This window comes from Gopherus flavomarginatus, chromosome 2 (assembly GCF_025201925.1).
Source record: "Gopherus flavomarginatus isolate rGopFla2 chromosome 2, rGopFla2.mat.asm, whole genome shotgun sequence".
In the NCBI taxonomy this organism is placed as follows: domain Eukaryota; kingdom Metazoa; phylum Chordata; order Testudines; family Testudinidae; genus Gopherus; species Gopherus flavomarginatus.
The window spans coordinates 266174691-266197574 of record NC_066618.1 but is presented as its reverse complement, the minus strand read 5'-3'; the positions used below and the strand labels follow the sequence as shown (position 1 = coordinate 266197574).

The following is a 22884-nucleotide window of genomic DNA, read 5'->3' as shown; positions in this document are numbered from 1 at the left end:
TCGTCTAGCCGAGGTGATAGCGACTAGGAAGGCCACTTTCCAGGATAGGTACAGCAGCGAGCATGTGGCTAAAGGTTCGAAGTGGGGCGCCATGAGCCTGGTTAAGACAAGGTTCAGGTCCCAAGTAGGGGTAGGCCGTCTGACCTGAGGATATAGTCGCTCCAAGCCCTTGAGGAATCTTGACACCATAGGGTGGGAAAAAACTGACTTGCCAGCCTCGCCTGGATGGAAGGTGGATATAGCCGTGAGATGTACCCGTAGAGAGGAGACCGCCAATCCCTGCTGCTTGAGAGACCACATGTAGTCCAGAATAGTGGGGACTACTACGGAATGTGGAGAGTGGCCGTGCTGGTTGCACCAGTAGCAGAAGCGCTTCCATTTTGCGAGGTAGGTTGAACACGTGGAAGGTTTTCTGCTGCCCAGCAACACTTGTTGTACTGCTACGGAACAGCGCAACTCCGACTGGCTTAACCAGCCAGGAGCCATGCAGTCAGATGGAGGGACTGTAGGTCCGGATGGCACATCCTGCCGAAATCCTGCGTGATCAGATCCGGCCAAGGAGGCAGGGGGATTGGGTCCGCCAGGGACAGGTCGAGCAGCATGGTGTACCAGGGCTGCCGCGGCCAAGCCAGAGCAATCAGGATGAGGCGGGCTCTGTCTCTCCGGATCTTGATCAGGACTCGGTGGATGAGAGGGAAGGGTGGAAAAGCGTAACAAAGACGTCCCGTCCACGAGATCAGGAACGCATCCGACAGGGAGCCCGGGGAGCGACCTTGTAGAGAGCAGAACACCTGGCATTTCCTGTTTGATCTGGAGGCGAACAGGTCTATTCGGGGAAACCCCCACCTCTGGAAAACCGAATAAAGGACGTCCGGACGGATGGACCATTCGTGGGATAGAAAGGTCCTGCTCAGGTGATCCGCGAGGGTGTTCCACACTCCCGGGAGAAAGGAGGCCACTAGATGAATAGAGTGGGCTATACAAAAGTCCCAAAGGCATATTGCTTCCTGACACAGCGGGGAGGACCGAGTCCCACCCTGCTTGTTGATGTAATACATGGCCGTTGTGTTGTCTGTGAACACCGCAACACAACGGCCGTGTAAATGGCGTTGAAACATTTGGTACGCCAATCGGACTGCCCACAGCTCGCGCACACTGATGTGGAGCGTTAGCTCCTTTGGCGATCAGAGACCCTGTGTGCGCAGGGTCCCCAGGTGTGCACCCCAGCCTAGCGATGACGCGTCCGTTGTCAGGGACACGGAGGGCTGGGGGGCGTGAAATGGTAGGCCCGCACACACTTGGGAGGACGTCGTCCACCAGCCGAGGGAGCCTAGAATAGTCGGTGGAATTGTTATGATTGTGTCTATGGCGTCCCTGCCTGGTCGATAGACCGACACGAGCCAGGTCTGCAGCGGGCGCATGCGCAGTCTTGCATGCCTCGTGAAGAAGGTGCATGTGGCCATGTGCCCCAGGAGAGCGAGGCAAGTTCGAGCCGACGTGGTCGGAAAGGCTTGTAGCCCTTTGACCAGGGAAACTATGGCTTGGAACCGGTGCAGGGGTAGACTGACTGTCGCAAGGCTGGAGTCCAGCATTGCCCCGATGAACTCTATCCTCTGCGTAGGCACCAGAGTGGACTTGTCTGGGTTGATGGTCAAGCCTAGCCTCACAAACAGCTCCCTGATGATGGCGACGTGGCCGATCACCTGTGCCTCCGAAGTGCCTCGGATAAGCCAGTCGTCGAAGTAAGGGAAGACGTGGATATGACGACAGCGCAGGGAAGCAGCAACGACCGCCATACATTTGGTGAATACCCGAGGGGCTGAGGAGAGACCAAAGGGGAGGACAGTAAATAGGTAGTGATCCTGATTTACCACAAAGCGTAGATACCTCCTGTGCGGAGGAAAAATCGCAATGTGGAAGTATGCGTCCTTCATGTCGAGAGCGGCGTACCAATCTCCGGGATCCAGGGAAGGAATGATGGTTCCTAAGGATACCATGCGGAACTTGAACTTCTTGATGAATTTGTTCAGTCCTCGCAGGTCCAGGATGGGTCGAAGGCCCCCTTTTGACTTGGGGATTAAGAAATACCGGGAATAAAAACCCCTGCCCCTTAACTCCTTCGGCACCTCCTCTATAGCTCCGATGAATAGGAGCTTGCGAACCTCCTGGATGATAAGTTGCTCGTGAGAGGGGCCCTGAAGAGGGACGAGGAGGGAGGATGGGAGGGGGGTGGAGAAATAAACTGAAGACAGTATCCAAACTCCACCGTACGCAGGACCCAACGATCCGAGGTCAGTTAGGACCACGCCGGCAGGAAGGGGTGGAGGCGGTTGAAAAATGAAGAGGATCCAGGGAGGGGATTGGTATACTGCTCTCGGGCGCACCCTCAAAAGTTTGCTTTGGGTCCCTGCGGTAGTTTGGCGGACCCTGAGTTGTTACCCCCTTGAGGACCCGACTGTCGTCTGCGGTTCGGGCGGCCTCGTCTCCGGGTAAACTCCTGTCTGGGTCAAGGCGGGGGGTAAGGAAGCTGAGGGTGTGGGCGGAATGGCCGTCTCTGAGTCTGGGGTGTGTGCATTCCCAGTGAACGCATGATAACCCATTTATCCTTCAGGCTCTGTAGCCTGGGATCTGTTTTCTCAGAGAAAAGACCCTGCCCGTCGAATGGCAGGTCTTGGATCGTATACTGCAACTCGGGCGGTAGTCCGGAAGCCTGAAACCACGATATCCGACGCATGGCTACACCAGATGCCAGCATTCTGGCTGCTGAATCTGCAGCATCTAACGACATTTGCAGTGTGGTCCTGGCGACCCTCTTCCCCTCTTCCAGGAGAGCTGCAAATTCCTGGCGTGAGTCCTGGGGAATTAGTTCAGTGAACTTGCCAACAGCCTCCCAGGTGTTGTGGCTGTATCGGCTCAAGAGGGCCTGCTGGTTCGCCACACGGAGCTGAAGGCCTCCCACAGAGTAAATCTTGCGGCCCAGCAAGTCCATGCGCCTGGCTTCTCTGGATTTCGGCGCAGGAGCTTGCTGGCCGTGGCGCTCCCACTCGTTGACTGATTGTACCACCAACGAGCAGGGGGCGGGGTGTACGTAGAGGTACTCATATCCCTTGGATGGCATCATATATTTTCTATCCACTCCGCAGGCTGTGGGTGGAATGGTGTCCGCCTTTGCCTGGATGGATTTGATGAAGGGGAGGGCCACCCTGGTTGGCGCTTCTGCGGGAAGTATGCTGACCACCGGGTCCTCCACTTCAGGGACTTCCTCTACAGGAAGGTTTATATTTTGGGCAACGCGCCGCAGAAGGTCCTGATGTGCCTGGAGATCAATCGGCGGGGGCCCCGATGATGATGTGCCCGCTACCGCCTCATCTGGGGAAGAGGAAGAAGATAACCCAGGGAGGAGTGGTTCATGTACGGAAGCCTCGTCCTGAGGGACCTCCATCTCTGGGACATCCTGCTGTGCCAGGGGATGCGCAGGATCTTCCTCCATACCTGAGGAGGGGAGGCTGGCTGACTGTGGCCTCTGGTGCACGGTGCTCCGAATGGCTGGAACGTGCTGGGACCAATGGTTCGCCCTGGGCTTGGTGGTATGCCCAAGGCGTCCAAAAGGACCATTGCGGTGGTCCATGGTCCGGGTGGGCCTGTGCATCCGAACCCCCGTAGGAGGCGCTGTCTGCGTGTGGAGAGGCAGACGAGTGACGTGAAGGCCACGGAGGAGCTGACGATGACTGTGCCAGGCCTCTGCGCCCATAGATTTCGCCTCTGCGCGGTGCCGGTGAGCGGTACCGGGAGTCGTGGCGGTATCTCGATCGGGACCGGGACCTGCTACCAGCTTGGTGCCGGGAGGTCGACTGGTGCCGTGTGCTGTCGTGTCGGGAACGGCTGCGGTAGGAGCATTGGTGCCGCAATCTGGACCGGTGTCGGGAGTAGTATGACGGTGACCAGGATGTTGAGCGGTGCCGCGAGTACGACCGGTGCCGCGGGGAACGGTACCGGGACTGCGAGCGGCGCCGGGATCTTGATCAACGACGCTGAGAGTAGCCCCTCGATCTGGAGCGGGACCGACGGTGCTCAGTAGCGCCCGGCGAACGCGGCCGCACCATGGTGGGCTTGCCCATCGACTGAATAACCCGCACCGGCGGTGCCAGGGATTGGGGCAGCTCGGGCTCTGTTAGAGCGATGAGGTTGCGTGCCACGGAGAAGGTCTCCAGCGTGGAGGGCGCGACGAGCTCAACCGCAGGTCGTGCTGGGGAGCTGAGAGGCACCGGACTCAACGGCTCCTGAGGAGCTGGAATCGACGGTGCTCGGTGCTGTGGCAGATGACGGTGCCGGGCGGTCTGGCTTGGAAGCACGCTCCGACTGCAGTGCAGTTGTAGGTGCCGCAGGAGTCCTGTGCTTCTTGCTCCTCGGGGAGAGGGAGCGGTGCTGGCTGGGGTGTTGGGCTGGTGCCGGGCGGGAAAGCGAAGCCTTTGTCAGTGCCGGGCGGTCCGGAGCGGAGGAAACGCTTGGTCCCAGTGCCGGAGTCGGTGCCGACGATGGGGGAGTCAGCGCTGCCTCCATCAAGAGCTGTTTTAAGCGACTGTCCCGCTCTTTCTTTGTCTGGGCCTTAAACGCCTTGCAGATCCGGCACTTGTCTGCAAGGTGGGACTCGCCTAGGCACCTCAGACAGGAGTCGTGCGGATCTCCTGTGGGCATCGGCCGATGACAGGCCGCACAAGGTTTGAAGCCCGGTGAACCGGGCATGGGCCCCGGTACCGGGGGGAGGAAACGGGGCGAATCCCTGATCCCCTATAACTATATACAGAACTACAAATTACTAATTTTAACACTAACTACAACTATAACTACAATAAAAGAACTATATACACGATACTACACAGGAGTGAAACTCTAGGGAGGTGGAGAACAGCTAGCCGTGCTCCACAGTTCCAACGACCGACACGGGCGGTAAGAAGGAACTGAGGAGCGGGCGGGCCAGAAGGGGTATATATCAGGCGCCATACTGGCGCCACTCCAGGGGGCGATCTGCCGGCCCACCGAGTTTTGCTAGGGTAAAAAGTCTCCGCGAACATGCACGCGGCGCGCGCGCACACCTAATTGGAATGGATATGAGCAAGCACTCGAAGAAGAACTTAGTGTTGTGTTTATTGACACTTATATAGAGAATCACTCTGCAGCTGTTTCCCTGAATCTCAAGCCTGACCGCATATGGTTTAAAGTAAAAAAAATCCAGACCTAAGCAGGTCTGGCAGCCAAGTGCCAACATTATGTACATGAGCAGAAAGCTCAGTTCAGGTTCCAGGCTCATTCTTCACTGCCATAGCCAGAGGATGAGACCATTGTAAAGGCTGCACGTTCATATAGTCCCAAGCATTTCCCTCTTGCTGACTCAGAAATGGTATTTTTGAGCTTCAGCTAGAACTATATTTCATCTACCTCTATAGGAAAAGCAGATGCTCTATGAGGGGTCCCAATCAGGGATCAGAGCCCCATTTTGTCATGTCCTTTGCAAATATGTAGTAAATTGACATTGTATAGTAGTCTGTGATAAAAGAAACAATAGAACCTAAAGTATTGACTTACTGTTCCCTGCTCTAACCATATACCACTGCATCATAAACTGAACACCTGTGGTAGAAGCTATATCACCATCTGAATCAGTCTGGCCTTTGGGACCAAGAAGCATATACCATCTATAATGGACCCTGCCAACCACTGGTTTATGATTGGACCACCCACCTGCTTTGGGTCCTGAAGACCACCAATAGTGTTAAGGGTGCCAGGAATGCCTTCCCAGTCAGTAATGTCTGCAGATTTGCTATGCATAGCATTCATTTGTCAATGTGGCCTCTAGCAATAGGGCAGTGGGATGAGATAGTTTATAGAAGGAACGGCAACAGCACAGCTACAACTAGAAAGCCCCACAAAATGCGGCAGTCAGGTGGGATCAGAGTTTGTTTGCCATGGAGGCTCTGAATACTTACCTACACCATGACCGAGTCAATATCAACAGATTCTCCTACTCCTTCCCTTAATTATCAGAGAGATGCCCCTCATTTCCCTTTGCTTCTTCCCTCTAACACCACCAAGAATATTCCCACATCTGCTGTCCTGATGATTTTCCCATTCTCCAATGCTAGACTGAGGCCACCATCTACTCTCTGCTGTTGCCCCTTCCCTTCGGTACACGTAGACATCTGAAAATTCCCTAGCCTCATGCACTGTACCCTAGACCTCTAGATACCTCTTCCCTTCAGAGAGGCCTCATCACCATACTGCTTCTCACCCACACAGGGCAAGAGAGATGAGCGTGACAACTTGTTAGATCCCACCCTCAAGAAGTAGAGGAGGCATCAGACCTACAGATCTTTTCGCCCTGTTGCTTTCAATGTACAAAATCAGTACTATCTGAGAGAACTGGTATGGACTTTGGAAAGACAGAAGAATGGGGATTTCCTTTGGTAAGTGTGTGTAGGGGAAAGTCTGAAAGAAAATGCCTGCGCAACATTTATTTAGTCCCCCTATGTGTATGCATTATGATAGTCTTTAATGAGATGTCTGCTCTCAAATGAGGAAATGATAAAAGATAAAAATGCCACATTATCTGTGGGTGAGCACTTTTCCACAAAGTGATCACTCTATATGTAACTTATCAGTCCTCAGCCTCAAAGGAAATCTGCACAATACTTTCAAATGACGAGTCTGAGCGCTTAAATTCATAACTTTTCTAGACACTAAAAATCACGGATTGAATAGAGACATTAGCTCAGGGGTGGCCAACTTGAGCCTGAGAAAGAGCCAGAATTTATCAATGTACATTGCCAAAGAGCCACACTAATATGTCAGCAGCCCCTCATCAACTCCCACCCAGCTCCCAGTGCCTCCCACCCTGCCGATCAGCGCTTCCCCCTCCCTCCTTCCCCACACCTCCGTATCAGCTGTTTCGTGGCTGCAGGAGGCTCTGGAGGGGGAGAGAGGGAGGAGTGAGGACATGGCTGATGAGATGATCACATTCTATTTTTCCCTCAGGTAGCATAGCCAAGTTCACATACAAGGCACCATCTTCCTCAGCCTGTCCCTTCTACCCCTGTCAGCTCCAGTTTGTCCCCTTTTGCCCCATCCCCTAGTATGACATCCCTCCCCTTTCTTTGCCTGACCACTTATGTTTCTATCATCTTTAGCCTGTCCCTGGTTTCTTTCTGGTCCAATCCTCACCCTGCCTACCTGTCTCCCAGTCATTGCAGCCTGCCTGTCTCCCAGTCTCCTATCACTCTGTTTTACTACTCCGCCTGCCTCAGTCCCCACACTGCCTCTCACTCCTCTGCATTCGACTCAGGATGCTTCCTCTTCCATGCTCTCTGTTGTTAGCAAGAACAGCACAAGAGAGATCGTCTCCATCTCAGTTTTTGTGCTAAGTACCACAGCAGCCCCCAGCAATCAGGAAGAGCAATTGCAGGAAAAGTCCTTCTTTGGCCTGGAAGCCTCAGGCTAACAGGCTCCTTGTAGACAGAATCTTCAGATATTTTCACTGACAGACTTGTAACAATCATTACTGGGCAAGAGCAAATTGCAATTTTCAGAGGCTTAGAGCTTGGGCAAATCTGGATGGATTTTCACTACAACAGCAAAAGTCACTCCTTCCACAACAGGACTACCTCCTGTCAAATTTCTAGTCTCTGCTCAAGGAAGTTCTACAACTTCTCAAAGAAGTAGTTGTTAGATCTTATTTTGTTATCGCTGACAAAACACAGAGGAACAAAGGGTAGGAATTAATGGTAAATTCTCAGAACGGAAAGGGGTAACTAGTGGTGTTCTCCAAGGATCAGTCCTAAGACCAATCCTATTCAACTTATTCATAAATGATCTGGAGAAAGGGGTAAACAGTGAGGTGACAAAGTTTGCAGATGATACTAAACTACTCAAGATAGTTAAGACCAAAGCAGATTGTGAAGAACTTCAAAAAGATCTCACAAAACTAAGTGATTGGGCAACAAAATGGCAAATGAAATTTAATGTGGATAAATGTAAAGTAATGCACATTAGAAAAAATAACCCCAACTATACATACAATATGATGGGGGCTAATTTAGCTATAACAAGTCAGGAAAAAGATCTTGGAGTCATCGTGGATAGTTCTCTGAAGATGTCCATGTAGTGTGCAGAGGCGGTCAAAAAAGCAAACAGGATGTTAGGAATCATTAAAAAGGGGATAGAGAATAAGACTGAGAATATATTATTGCCCTTATATAAATCCATGGTACGCCCACATCTCGAATACTGTGTACAGATGTGGTCACCTCACCTCATAAAAGATATTCTAGCACTAGAAAAAGTTCAGAAAAGGGCAACTAAAATGATTAGGGGTTTGGAGAGAGTCCCATACGAGGAAAGATTAAAGAGGCTAGGCCTCCTCAGTGTGGAAAAGAGGAGACTAAGGGGGAATATGATAGAGGTATATAAAATCATGAGTGATGTGGAGAAAGTGGATAAGGAAAAGTTATTTACTTATTCCCATAATACAAGAACTAGGGGTCACCAAATGAAATTAATAGGTAGCAGGTTTAAAACAAATACAAAGAAGTTCTTCTTCACACAGCTCCAGTCAACATGTGGAACTCCTTACCTGAGGAGGTTGTTAAGGCTGGGACTATAACAATGTTTAAAAGGGATAAATTCATGGTGGTTAAGTCCATAAATGGTGTCCCTAGCTAGCCTCTGTCCATCAGAGGATGGAGATGGATGGCAGGAGAGAGATCACTTGATCATTGCCTGTTAGGTTCACTCTCTCTGGGGCATCTGGCATTGGCCACTGTCGGTAGACAGATACTGGGCTAGATGGACCTTTGCTCTGATCCGGTACGGCCGTTCTTATTCTTATGTTCTTACATTTCTCTCTGGCTTCATTCTCAAAAAACATCTGAACCATTTTTGTTGAAACTTTCCAAAAAATTTCAGCCTGACGTGGAAAAAAAATCAGTCAAAATGGCTGAAGTCTGCCAAAATTATTTATAAGCAACTGTGGAAACTTATAATAAAAATAGTAGAAAACTTTAATTGTAGAGTCTGCTTATAATACATCTATACTTAAACAGTGTTCATTTCTTTAAGTTCTTAATCCTTTGAAATGATCAGGTAGACAAGTGCAATTATTGACATTTAGAAACTTTGATGTTTAAAAATCAGATTTTTTTTTTTTGGTTTGCGAATTTTCCAGGTGTTTTGTTCTAACAAGCCATTTATGAGTTAGAGGGAAAAGAAAAACTAGACAAAATTCATAATTTGAAAAGTGGAAAGTTGTTTAATGACATGTAATGCAAAATCAATTTAATTTGCTTCACACTTTTGCAGAACCATTCTCCTTTGCTTTCTATGTCTGGCAATCTTGTGATCAAACCAATTTTCCAGCCCAGAATTAATGGCTGGACATACGGTACAAGTCCAGTCATTCAAATTTCCTTTATTCAAAAACTGTAGTTTTGAAGTGTGTCCCCTTGAAGCCCTGTGTTAGTTAAGCACCAGCTGATAATTTCTCAACTAAACCCTTGCCATTGTTAGCACCAGAGATGGCTGGCTCAACCAGTTTAAATAACAGCATGGTATTTGTCAGTATCACTGGCGAAATAATGAGCACATTTTATGAGTCCATTGCACCCTATTCACAACCAACTGCTGGAGATTATGGAAATGGAGGGCCTTACAAACCAGTAGATTTACAACACTGATGAGACTGGGTTGTACTGGCACCTACTCCCAGAGAAGACATTGGTCTCTTCTAACAAGCATTGTACCCCAAGCTTCAAAAAGTATTAAGTAAACTTCAGCATTACTCTCTTCATTCCCCATATTTCTACTGCAATTAAATTGCAGCTCAAAACAGCACTTATGTTATCCAAATGCTTCGTTGTCTAAAAGTTCTGGATATCTCCCACACCATTTGACCATCTGGGAGTAGGACTTTATCAGGAAAGCTGGTTGCAAGGATGCTACCTCTCCATCAAACAGCCAGATAAAGCCTGACAAAAAACTCCCTCCTGCCAAATACCTTAAGTAGCCAAATTGTTAATACTCATGTATTCCATCTCAGTTAAGTCAATAACATGTGAACTCAATCCTGCCCCTTTCCAATGACTTGTTAATTTCAATCCCTATTTGGGATAATTACAAACCTCTGGGCCCAATTCACAGAATATCAGGATTAGAAGGAACTTCAGGAGGTCATCTAGTCCAGCCCCTTGCTCAAAGCAGGATGAATCCCCAGACAGATTTTTGCTTCAGACCACTAAATGGCTCCCTCAAGGATTGAACTCATAATCCTGTGTTTAGTAGACCAATACTCAAACCCCTGAGTTATCCCTCCCCTCCAGAGTCTGCCTCCTCTGTACATGGTTGGGAAGGGATTAAAAAGTAAACACTGTATACTTAACACAGCACAGAATGGGGTAAACACCAGCTCTGCTACATGCTCTTTGCCTATCTGCGTCCTCACTAGAACCCTTCCCTGTTCCCTTTTACCTTCTTTCTATGGGAACTTGGAAGGGTAAAAAGGGTTACTTCTCGGACTAGTCACTGTCTGTGGCACACTCCCCTTACAACAAAGTATTAACTCATTCTGCTTGAATCTATGGTGGTGAGTGGTGAGCAGGCAGAAATAACCAAAGCCAGTATGGATGGCTGCATCAAAAGTCATGATGTCATTGTGGGAGAAGGGTTCCTGGATCTACCCATTTGTTTTCTACTTTCGATGCAGATCTACAGGATGTGTGTGTTTGCAGGCCTCCAGTACTACCAAATCCAAGCATTCAAAAATCACAAGTCAGGCCACCAAATAAATGCATTTAGATTCTTTTTCTTTCTCTTTGGTTTCTGAGCCTTTAGGATACACTCACTTCACATTTTCAAGCTTTCCTCCACACCCAAGGGTAGAAAATGAAAAAAAAATCATCATGTAATCTCTAGATTTCAGCATCTGAGATTTTAAGAAAAACACTAAATGGCATGAGACCTATGACAAAATCATTACAATTAGCAACATTGGGCCTCATTCAATAATGTCACAAACCCATCCACTGGGAGGAGGGTGAAAAGGAAACTGTGTGAGATGAATCTCATTTACTTCGCAGGCGAGTTTTTCCCTCCTGTCTTTTGTCCACAGAAGGGGAACACGTAGCCTCATGCTACCAGTACTAAATTTCTAAGACACAAAACAACTCAACTGTAGCTGAGCCATTTAAATGCCTTCATACCAGTGATTTTCAAATTTTTTTTCTGGCGACCCAGTTGAAGAAAATTGTTGATGCCCGTGACCCAACAGAGCGGGGATGAGGGGTTTGGGGTGTGGAAGGGGCTCAGGGCTGGGGCAGAGGTTTCGGGATGAGGGCTGTGGGTGGGGCCAGAAATGTGCAGTTCAGGGTGTGGGAGGGGCTCTGGGTTGGGGGTTGGTGTGTGGAAAGGTGTCAGGGCTCTGGGCTGGGGGTTCAGTCTGTGGGGTGAAGCTGGAGGGTTTGAGGTGCAGGAGGGGGCTCTGGGTTTGGGGGGGTTCAGGGATGGGGCAGGGAAGTGGGATGCAGGAGGGGTCAGGATTCTGGGCTAGGAGTGCAAGCTCTGCGGTGGGGCCGGGGATGAGGAGTTTGGGGTGCAGGAAGGGGCTTGGATGGGGGCTCAGGGCTGGGGATTGGAGCAGGGGGTTGTAGCATGGGCTTACCTTGGGCGGCTCCTAGTCAGTGGCGCAGCGGGGATGCTCAGGCAGGATTCCTGTCTGTTCTGGCATCGTGGACCGTGCTACCAGCAGCAGGTCTGGCTCCTAGGCGGAGTGCGCGAGCGGCTCTCTGCAGCTCTCGCCCATAGAACTGGCCAATGGGAGTGTGGAGGCTCAGGGCAGGGCAGCACGCAGAACTCCGTGGCCCACCCGCCTAGGACCGGACCTGCTGCTGGCCACTTCTAGGGTGCAGCGTGGTGTCAGAATAAGTAGGGACTAGCCTTCTTTAGTCAGGCAGCACTGCCAACAGGACTTTTAACGGCCCAGTCGGTGGTGCTGACCAGAGCCGCCGGTGCCTTACATTCTACGACCAGTACTGGGTCGCGACCTGCAGTTTGAAAACCACTGCCTTCATACTCTCCTATTCCATTCTTTTCCAGAATAGGTTCTTTTAGCAAGGCGGCCTGGCTCCCAGCTGCGCCCGAGAGGGCCGAGCTAGAACAAACACCGAAGTGGGCGGAGTTGCCGCCACCTGTTCCCGCCCCCCGGAAGTCAAGGGGCGGGACAGGAAGTATAAAGGCCCGGCCACAGCACTCAGTTGGCCGCTGGCCACTGGAGAGGACAGACGCTGGTGCCGTAGCCCCCGCCGAGCCAAGCCTGCCCCGCGCTCGCTACCCTGAGGAGCACTGGCCGAGCCTGCCCCGCGCTTGCTACCCTGAGGAGCACTGGCCGAGTCTGCCCCGCGCTCACTACCCTGAGGAAGACTGGCCAAGCTGACCCTGTGCTCGCTACCCTGAGGAGGACTAGCTGAGTATGCCCCATCCTCACTACCCTAAGGAGGACCGGCCGGGCCTACCTCTCACCCAGTGCCCCGAGGAGCTGTCTGAACGTCCCAGCGCCCGGTATCCCGAGGACCAGCCCCGCTTACCCAGCGCTCAGTATCCTGAGAAGCCCATGGTGTGGGACACTGCAGAAGACGCGGGTGATACACAGATACCAACGGGGGGAGATTGGAAGTGGCCCAGGGTAGCTGACCCTAGTAGTCTGGCTCCAAGAGACCCCGAACCAATGTCAGTGTGTTGCGATCAGGATCCCTGCTGACAGAGCAGCAGACTGCCTGTCGCTGTTAGGGTTCCGGGTGGGACGCAGTGGAGTGGGAGGGCCTGCATCCCCTCTGCCACCCTTCCAGGGGTGGCAGACTCCCCCTCTTGCTGGCCTGAGAAAGGACTGAGCCCTGAACTGCTTGTTGCCCCGCCCTGCCCAAGGGCCTGGGCTAATAGACTGTTTGTTCGCTCAGTCTCTGTCTAAAGGACTGAGCCTTGAACCGCTTGTTGCCCCGCCCTGCCCAAGGGCCTGGGCTAATAGACTGTTTGTTTGCTCAGCCATGGCCTGAGGACCTGAGTTACTGACTGTTTCCTGCTTCACCAGGCTAAGGTGACAGCTCACCCAACTCGTGGAGCGAGGCGGACTGGCTCACAGCCGCACCCGAGAGGGCCGAGCCCCCACACTGGACCCTTACAGTTCTCCATTTACTTCAAAGTGGGACTTTTCTTTTACACTGCCTCGGTTAGGAATTTTATATGCCCGATAAGATAAGATAAGGTATTTTCTTTTAAGAAATTTTCCCTGTAGAATTTGCTGTGGATAGGCTTAAAGCTTCTTTTATAACTACTACTATACATATCACCTGGAAAAAAGAGCATCAAGAATCAAATGATATTCACTTTGAAGAATCAACAAATATCTTTACAGCTTCCAGTTCCTGGGATATATCATCAGGTTCATACCTAAACTTAAGACACAGTAACGGCAAGATTCCCCCAGTGTTGTATGCTTCTGCGAATGTTTAGTCAACTCAACTGGACCCTGACTGAACCAGTCATCTTTGGTCGAGGGGTGTGTCAGGGCTGCCCGCTGTCCAGCCAGCAATATACCATCACCATTGAGCACCTTCCTCCACAAGAGGTTCATGGAGTTGGTGCTCCAAGAGCTGGATTTGAGGATGGTCCTGTCAGTGTATGCTGACAACATGCTCCTTCTAGTCCAGGACCCGAGCCACCTAGCATGGGTGGAGGCTTGCCAAACTATCTACTTGGTGGCCTTCTTTGCTCAGGTCAACTGGGTCAAGAGCTCCAGCTGCCAGAGGTTTCCCAAGATCTTTTCACGTTGTCTCAGAACCTAGAAGCTAGTCTTAGCAACCAGGTTCATGAGGAGGACCTCCTCGCAGAGCCCTTGCTACGCAACCCCCATCTAGGTATGAAGGTGAGAGAGTCTCTGTTGATGTACCAGAGTGTGTTCTGGCTGTTACCACCAGGATTGGAGATTTCACGGACTACAATCAGGGGGACAGGGTCAATCCCTTGGCTGGCACATGTGAACTCTCCATCCCTCATGTCCCCCATCTTGTGCTCCAGGAGTTGAGGGCAGCCCTCACACCTGCTTCTTGTGGTTTTCCTTGAGTGGGTCTTTCGGGAGGGTACTCCCTGCCTGACCCTGACCCCTGGCCCTCCATGCTTCCCCAGCCACCCCCTACATACTGTCTGAGCTGGCTGTGAGACATACAGCCAGTCCATCTCTTAACTGCACCCAGAAAACAGCTGTATGTGCTCATGATCCATACCCTTCATTTCCTCATCCTTGTGTCCTGCTCTGACAACAAGTGGCAGGAACTCCTGCTATCCAAGAAGGGAGTGGCATCCCAGCGGGCTAATCCATATTCCACCCTGGTCCCACAGCCTGCTGGGACTATTAGTTGGCAGTTCCTTCATAGTGCCATGAGCATGGGCATATACCTGGCGTGGTTCATGACATTCTCTGACACCTGATCCTTTTGCAGTGAGAGGAAGACCCTGGCACACATTTATATCCCATTTCCCCAACACACACCTCCTAATCACGGCCCTACAAAGTCATGAGACCTCCTCATCAGCCTCCTCCTAGCACTGTACCTGGAGGAGGAAGCTAAACAGGGGGTGGAGGGTGATCTGTGACTGCGGGGCCTACTTCTGATCCTTCCTCAAGTCATGTCTCTAGACAGATTTCCTCTGGGCTATGTCCACTGGCTCCCTGGATGCCTTCGAGGAGTAGTGGGAGCCATCCACGGTTCTCTGCTCATTGTCCCCCTCCAGATTCCTGATTTTATACCAGTGACCCTCACTCCCATCTCTGCTTTTCATTTGTTGTCCCTCACAAAAAAAATAGCAAGATTTATAAATATACAAATTACTGTTGCATGTAAATAAAATAAAATAAGGAAGTAAACAAGTTTTCATTCATTCACACAGAACAGGACTATTTTCAGGGATGGGCTCTGTAGATTGGGTAGACTTTTAAAGCAGTGTGAGTATACAGTGGAAAGCAATAGCTGCATCAGCCCGATATGAATCCTTTCTCAGAGTCCCCTCCCCATCCTCTGGAGTCATAGGCATCCTAGACAGGTCAGAGAGGACTTGGGAAGAACTGGCATGCTGACTATTCAAATGAAAGTTAAAAATCTTGAGCTACATCACAAAATAACTATAGAATAATCCCAATGTCTGGCCAAATATTTCCACTAAACCAAGCAGACTATTATCCACTGAGCTCATAATGGGTGCAGTGTTTGCCTACGCATAGTCAACTTGTGGAACTCCTTCCCAGAGGATGTTGTGAAGACCAAGACCATAACAGAGTTCAAAAAATAACTAGATAAATTCATGGAGGATAGGTCCATCAATGGCTATTAGCCAGGATCGGCAGGAATGGTGCCCCTACTCTCTGTTTGCCAGAAGCTGGGAATAGGTGACAGGGGATGGATCACCTGATGATTACTTGTTCTGTTCATTCCCTCTGGGGCATCTGGCACTGGCCACTGTCAGAAGACAGGATACTGGGCTAGATGGACCTTTGGTCTGACCCAGTAGGGCCATTCTTAAGTTCTTAATGTTAACAGCATTTAGCTCATTGTGTTTTTAAAGTATTTTCATTTATCATCTTGTTTGGTCTTAGTACGATAAGCCATTTAGCTCTAGGATTCAAAACTGCATCTTTGATTGTTTGTTCTCCAAGGTGCCATATCCTTGCTAAGGATTAACTAACTAACCATTCCTAACATAGTCACATGTGTGAGAAACTTACAGAAGTTGTGTTTTCTTGTCTTCTCCACTCTCTACCACCTACCTCTACTTCTATGGCAACCAGGACTCTATAGGCCTAAGCCTATGGGCCTAAGCCTTTGACTGCACTCAAAGAGGTTTGTTCCAGTTTGCCTAGGAAAATCATGACTGATAAACTGGAGACCCCCAAACTATCCCAGTAAGAAAAAAATATCCCAGTGCCCTAAAGAGAACAGAAAGAAAAATCACTGAAACCAAACTTCCTGGGTCGTTGCAACTAATAAGCCAACCATTACCACAATGGTTCTAGATATTGGATGAGCATCCTTAGCTGCAGAAGACAAACAATAAAACAATCAAAAAGAAAGAAAGAAAGAAAGTTAAATCAGTTTTTCATAAAAGAGAAACCTTTCTGTCAGCTGGATTGAGAACAGCATACCCAAACACAGGTTAAGAATGCATTGACATATTTCATCGTAAAATAAATATATCTTCAATAACCTACAATTGGTGTGCCAAAAAGGCATCTACAACTTTAAAAGCCCTCCTTTCTGCAAATCACTGACCTCACAGTGCTGGCAGTGTATCATCAGTGAGCACTATTTTAATTCAAGAATCCAAAAACACAGCAAGCTTCCTAACATGGGCAAGGAAGTAATGAAGTGGCCTGCTGTATTGCCAGCTCTCTGTCTTATGTGATAGATTTCTGAGGTTCATTTTAAATAGTTAAGATAAATATGTTTTGATTACCAACACTCTAAAAACTGAGTTCCAGCTCTACCATATTGAAATATTTGCAGTAATTACCATATATATTTGTTCATTAGCCTGTTCATTTATAAGCCGAACCCTCCAAGATGGTTAGGTAAAAATAGTAAAAACTGTTTGACCCTTTCATAAGCCGACCCTATATTTCAGATGTTGGCAAACTTTGATTCCTGACCCGTTAGGGTAAGAGTGGGCCTGGACATTTTGTTTACCTGGAGTGTTCACAGGCATGGAACCCCTCAGCTCCCAGTGTCCACGGTTTGCCATTCCCAGCTGCACGCCACTTCCCGCAGCTCCCATTGGCTGGGAACGGCAAACCACGGACACTGGGAGCTGAGGGGTCCATGCCTGCAGATGCTCCAGGTAAACAAAATGATAATGTATTCGATATTCAATTCAATGATTCCCTAGAGTTTAAAATCATCAAATTTTGGTGTAGACCCATTTATAATCCAACCCCCACTCTTTGATGCATCACTTCTTTACCAAAAATATTCGGCTTCTGAATGAATATATACAGTACTACCAGATTAAAAGATGACTCAACAAGAGTTGATATTTTCTTAATTTAAGGATTCTTATTAATAGGGCTTTTTCTGCATTTCAAACACCACAAAATGTTTCTGATCAAGTGCATGTGCACGTATCGGTTTCACTCCCTCAGGCGCTGTGCTGCATTGATTACCTTTATTACAAAAGTATTCCACTTCTTCGCAACTCAAATTCTCAGGCTCAAACTCCACAGAAAAGCTTTTCTCCAATGGAAAGTCTTCTTTTGAGATAATGTCATTTTCTTCAGACAGGAACTCTTCCTCTTCATCGTCAATGGCATCTTCAAGGGGCCCTTTAAAAAGAATCAGGGACACTGTACCAAAATCATCTAACAGTAATATTAAATAAAAGCCTCATATCTTACAAGTAAATTCTACAACTAGGGTTTATTCTTCAATTGCTGTGATGGGAATTTATTAGAAATGATCAAACAACATTTATCAGATAATTTATCCAATGTATTGCACACAAAAAAAAGATGTGATTTTTCTCATTATTCTGCCAGCTCAGTAAATAGCTCACATGTATTTCAAATATGCAAAATATTGTTATATTTTGGAATAATATGTGCAAATTATCTGCTTTGTCATTTATCCAGTTGTGGTATTTAAGCCAGCCATTCCTAATAATAGAAATGGAAGTTATATATGTAAACCCCATTTGTATATGTGGAAGAGCAGCCCTTTTTTTGTTGTTGTGTTTGTTAGATTTTTTTAATGTTACATTGAATTCTAGCGCTCGTTAAATTTGCTTTACAGACCTGAGTCGTCTATTCTTCGAATATTTAAAGCACAGACAGGGACAATGCAAGTTTCCTCACATAGTCCTGCCATTGGGCCTCAACTCTGCTCTGAAGAGACCAGTTAAAAATAATTCTGAAGTCTCCATGGCCACTAAGTCCTTGGCACAAAGTCCTGATACCTCTCTAATGGGGTACCAACGAGTGGCAATTCTGCTGATTTTTTTGTTTTGTGGACACACAGCTGACAGAAACTGGACTGAGATTACCAGTTCATTTCACATAGACCAAACACCCAACAGATGGTAACTACATTTTGTGACTACTAGCCTGGAGGCAAGGTCAAATTTGCAGATGAGCAAATAATGAGTACACTTTATGTTCATTTGTTAATATTAACTACCTGGTAAAGACATCTTTTGCAGATGAACAATTTTACCCGAGATTTTAATAGAGATTGGAAATAATGGAATCTATTTTAATTGAAGTAAGATTTTAATAAATTCTATACTTTTCAAAATTCATTTAAAAAATGGATTTCAAAAACAGATTGCAAAATACATGGTTGAGACTTGAAGAAAAATTACATCTTTCTCTCTCTGATGAAAGCATGGCCCCATTTATAATTGACTGAAGATTTCTTGCTAAAATGAAACATAGTTCTCTAACGAAAAAATGTAATTTGTACTTATAGGATAGTTTTCCAGTATTATTTTTAATACTTCTATAATACTGAGACGCAGTACATAAATGGTCCTATTGCATTAAATGAAGCGGGAAGGATAAAGTTGTTAAAATACACTGACTGTACTGGAATTTCTTATGATTTATTAGGAATCTGTGATTACCTCCACTGCATCAAAGTAGTCAAATTCATTTTTGGCTAGATTGTGCAACCCTTGCTCTCATAAATATGATATTTGTCTTTACTGAAGTCAGTGGGTGAGAGATTCCCAGCTGGCATTGATTTCAATGGAACTATGCCAATTTACACTGCCTGAGAATCTGACACAACGGGTCCACTTGTCTGAGGATATACTCACAAGTATAAAGTAAGGGTTGCACAATCTAGACTGATTCTAAAGGCTGAATCTATGCCCAAAGAAATTTGCATATTATCAAAAATGTGCCATTATCATCACCTGCATTTTCTGGCAGTCTTGGGAAAGCATGTAGTTGAGTGGCCATGGACATGGAGATATGGACACCATCTCGTACCAAGGGGGATGGGGGGGGGGAGGGATTATTCCAAAAAAGGGTTGAGCACATATTGGCAGGGAATCTGGGGAGAACGTGGAATGTCTAGAATTTCAATCTCCAGTGCTATCAGTGAGACACCTTACATGACTTCTAATTTCAGCTTTAAAATGCTATTTCAAAAACACCCACTGCAAATTATGCAATTTTAAATATGAGTATATAAAACGATGGCACTTTAGCCAGGTTGGAAAATGACAAATACATTTTATTGGTTATTCTCATCTCTCTTTTCAAGATTTTTATTGAAGACACGTTCATTTTTTAATTTTATAATAATTTTTGTGCAAAGGCATTCATCCATAAACCCTATAAAAACACCAAGAGGTTAAATTAGAGTTTTTCAAGTGTCCCTGCATCTATACGTAAGGTAAGTGAACAAAAGAACACAAATGTTAAAGAGATTTTCATAGTCAGTCATTGTAAGTGGGGAAAGTGTGTTCACATATATCATCAAAAATCAAAGAGAAGCATTTAAATTGATACACAGAAATCTTGCAGTTTGCAATAAATGATCTACTAAAAGAGCCTTCTACAGTATTCTGATTCTATTAAACAATGAAACTGTTCTAAGAGGTTTTAATCTTTGTGTGGATGGAGAAGAGTGGAGGGGAACGGTGTGGGTGTGTGTAAGTCCAAGCAGGCATGAACATCATGTTCCATATCTTGCCAAAACTGGTTATATGTCTTTAATGTATTTTTCAAGCAGTTTTTATTTGGATGAACTATAACAGTCCACATTTCAGCAATCTGATTCCTGCTGAAACATTAGATTATAGTCATTTTAATTTCCAAATAAGAATTGCTGGAAAATATATGAAGAATATCTGAGCAATTCAGTTTGCATGTGTGAGGTGATATTTATGCCTGTTTAGAGATGTTCTTTGAAGGAGTCACCAGTATGTAGTCAGCACTCTAATAATTACCATTATGAATTAAGGAAAAGAATAGATATGTAGTCCATATATATTCACTTATGGCAGTCCTGGAAATATTCACTTTATAAGATATGTTAACATTATTTTCAAGTAGTACACAGAATGTCACATATAGTTCAACAAATGTCAGTAGACAGGAGGACACAGTAGATCCAAAAAGCAGCAAGGGAGTTGAAGCTATGGTGGTTGGTTGATTTAAATGAAGCTCAGATTAAAAACATTTTTATCAAACATTTTTTTGGGTAGATGCTAAATACAGATACACATATATAATTCCCCAATTTGTGCATGCAACTGGCTAGAGAAGTGTAAATTTCATCATATGCACGCAAAAACACAGATTGTAGGTGTGCAACAGAATGTGGTTTTATTTGTGCATACACATCTAGATGCCAATACACAAATCCCCAATACGTGTACTCTAATGAAGAAATGCTTGCCTACCTAGACATCTGCAGGCACAGATCAAAGAATCATCCACATACACAATTCTCAGGGACAAAAGTCATTCCCAAAAAAAAACTATGCTGACCTTTACTGAAAATGAATGGTTACATTCAGCTAGGGGTTAACAGGTAGATATTTTTTCTAATTTTCATGATTCCATAGCATTGTATTTCATTATTAATCCATTTAAAAATTGATCCTGCACCCAATTCTGCTATCCTAATTCATGCTATCTTACTCTGCAAGTAGTTCCACTGAAATCGATCCTGTCCAGAATTTTGAATTGGTAATTTGAATGGAACTATCTTATTTTAAAATTAAAGTCAAAAGGACAACAATAAATATGACATTTAAAAGAGTGGAGGTCCTGAGTTTTCTCTGATGTGGTGTTTTTCCCTCAATTGGCTGCTTTCACTAATTTTGCTGATGTTACTTACAGCACTTTAGATGACTGACTGCAGCTTCATCAGTTCCTAGCAGAGCTGGTGCTAGGCATAAGCAGGCTAAGCAATTGCTTAGGGCCCCCGGCAGCTCAAAGTGGCCCCTATTAATTATTAGCATGTGTTGAGTGGGGAGGCCCCAAAAATATTCCTGCTTGAGGCCCCCAATGGGCTAGCACTGGCACCGATTCCTAGAGTGAGTTTAGACTACATCGTGCTTCCTTTTAACTCCTTGCTTTAATGTAATGACGTTATCAATTAATCATGCTTTTCATTTTACTGTACAATTATAGTATACATACATTATTTATGTTCCTATTTTATCGTCATTTATTTCAACAGAGACAAGCGCCATTCTTTATTTCGATGAAAAATGTATTAAAAACAGAGTTGACAGAGTGTGAAATATTGACACCAACCAAACATAAAATAAAGTAGCAACAATGCAAATCAAAATAATTCCAACTCCTAAAACTCTTCTTTGGTGTGAGTGCCAACTGGCTTGTGATGGGATTAGATCACTGAAATCAAATAATAAAATTTAAATAGCAGAAGGATTAGGAGTTTAGTTAAATGGTTAATTCCAGGGGAATACGGTAGATTTTTGTCTTTTATTCTCACTTCCATAAACTTGTGTTTTGATTTTTATAGTGTTTTCGTAGTAGAGCTGTGTAAAAACATTACATGTAATCTAGGAAAAGGTAAACCTCAAGTATTTCAGATTATTTAGATAACTTGATAAGCAGTTAAGAATTTCTAAATACATTTAGATAAAAAAATCTTAGTTTCTGATCTTAAAGAAGCTACTGTGTAGGCAACTGAATTCTCCAGTTCTTCCCCAAGATTTCAAACTGAAAAATGAGAAAATGTTTACTAAAGAGCAGATCTCAGTTTCCACCTTCCATATTAACTTGGGTTTTTGGGGGTGAGGGGGTTATAACCAATTTTATTCACATGTCCACAATCCTAAATTAACAATTAAAAAAATAAAGTAAGGGCAATAGACACCAGAAAGGTAAGTAAAATTAATGACAGCAATGAAGGAGTGAATTCAGTAAATAACCTGTGTGGCTTAGTGGGCCCAGTAGTCCACTTCAGGAAATCACCACATATAATTTGATACAAATAATAATATCTAGTCAGGAGAGGCTGATGAGTGAACTCCATGTTCCATTATGGAGAAAATTATTTCTGACTGAGGCCACTTGGCAGAGCAGTGTGGGGAAATCTGAACTCTAGTTCCCTAATTTGTATCAGATTTAAAGACATGCAAGCACATTTTTTCTAGTATGATTAGTCTCTTCACAGTTAAAACATAAATATTTACCCTCACTTTATATACATATAAATATATATAAAAATTAATGTAACTGACCATTTTTATACAGCACAAAATAGATACAACACTAGCAGCCCTGATCCCTACTTTCTAAAGATAAAGGTAAATACAAATCTAAAAGGGCAAGTGGCATGTACAAAAAAGTGACTAAAAGCATTTCAGAGAGGCAAGATGGGAGTGAAATGTCATAAGAAAATAGCCCTACATTCCTTTAAAGGAGAAAATGCCTATTAAAATTAAATGCTTCTTCATGAGACAAACAGCACCTGACCCTGTAAAGCACTCTGGGTCTAATGCATCAATGCACTTCTCCAGTTTTATACTGGTGTAACTCCAACAAAATCAGTGGCGTTAGAATGGCATAAAACTGGAGAAATTCAATAGTAAACCAAGTCCTTTGGCTCCAATTCATCAGACTACTGGTAAGCAGCAAAGCACTTAAGCATGTGCTCAAAGCACATGTTTAAGGGCTTTGCCATACAGAGATAGCCTTAAGCATGTGTTTCAATGCTTTGCTTAATGCTGTGGGAAAGTCTCTCTGAGAGTATGTCTACACTATGAAATTAGGTCGAATTTATAGAAGTCTGTTTTTTAGAAATTGTTTTTATACAGTCG

At 45.9% G+C, this 22884-nt stretch overlaps 1 protein-coding gene across 3 annotated transcripts in view; it reads right to left on the bottom strand.

The window, feature by feature from the left end:
- Positions 1-22884, bottom strand: part of ZFPM2 (zinc finger protein, FOG family member 2) — a 482727-nt gene that overhangs the window by 347086 nt on the left and 112757 nt on the right. For 2 of the 3 annotated variants that reach the window (XM_050940635.1, XM_050940638.1), the window contains exon 2: positions 17243-17401. The exons of the other annotated variant lie outside the window; for it this stretch is intronic. In XM_050940635.1, coding sequence (XP_050796592.1) covers positions 17243-17401 — 159 coding nt within the window. The remainder of the gene's footprint in view (positions 1-17242; positions 17402-22884) is intronic. 3 annotated transcript variants of the gene reach the window in all.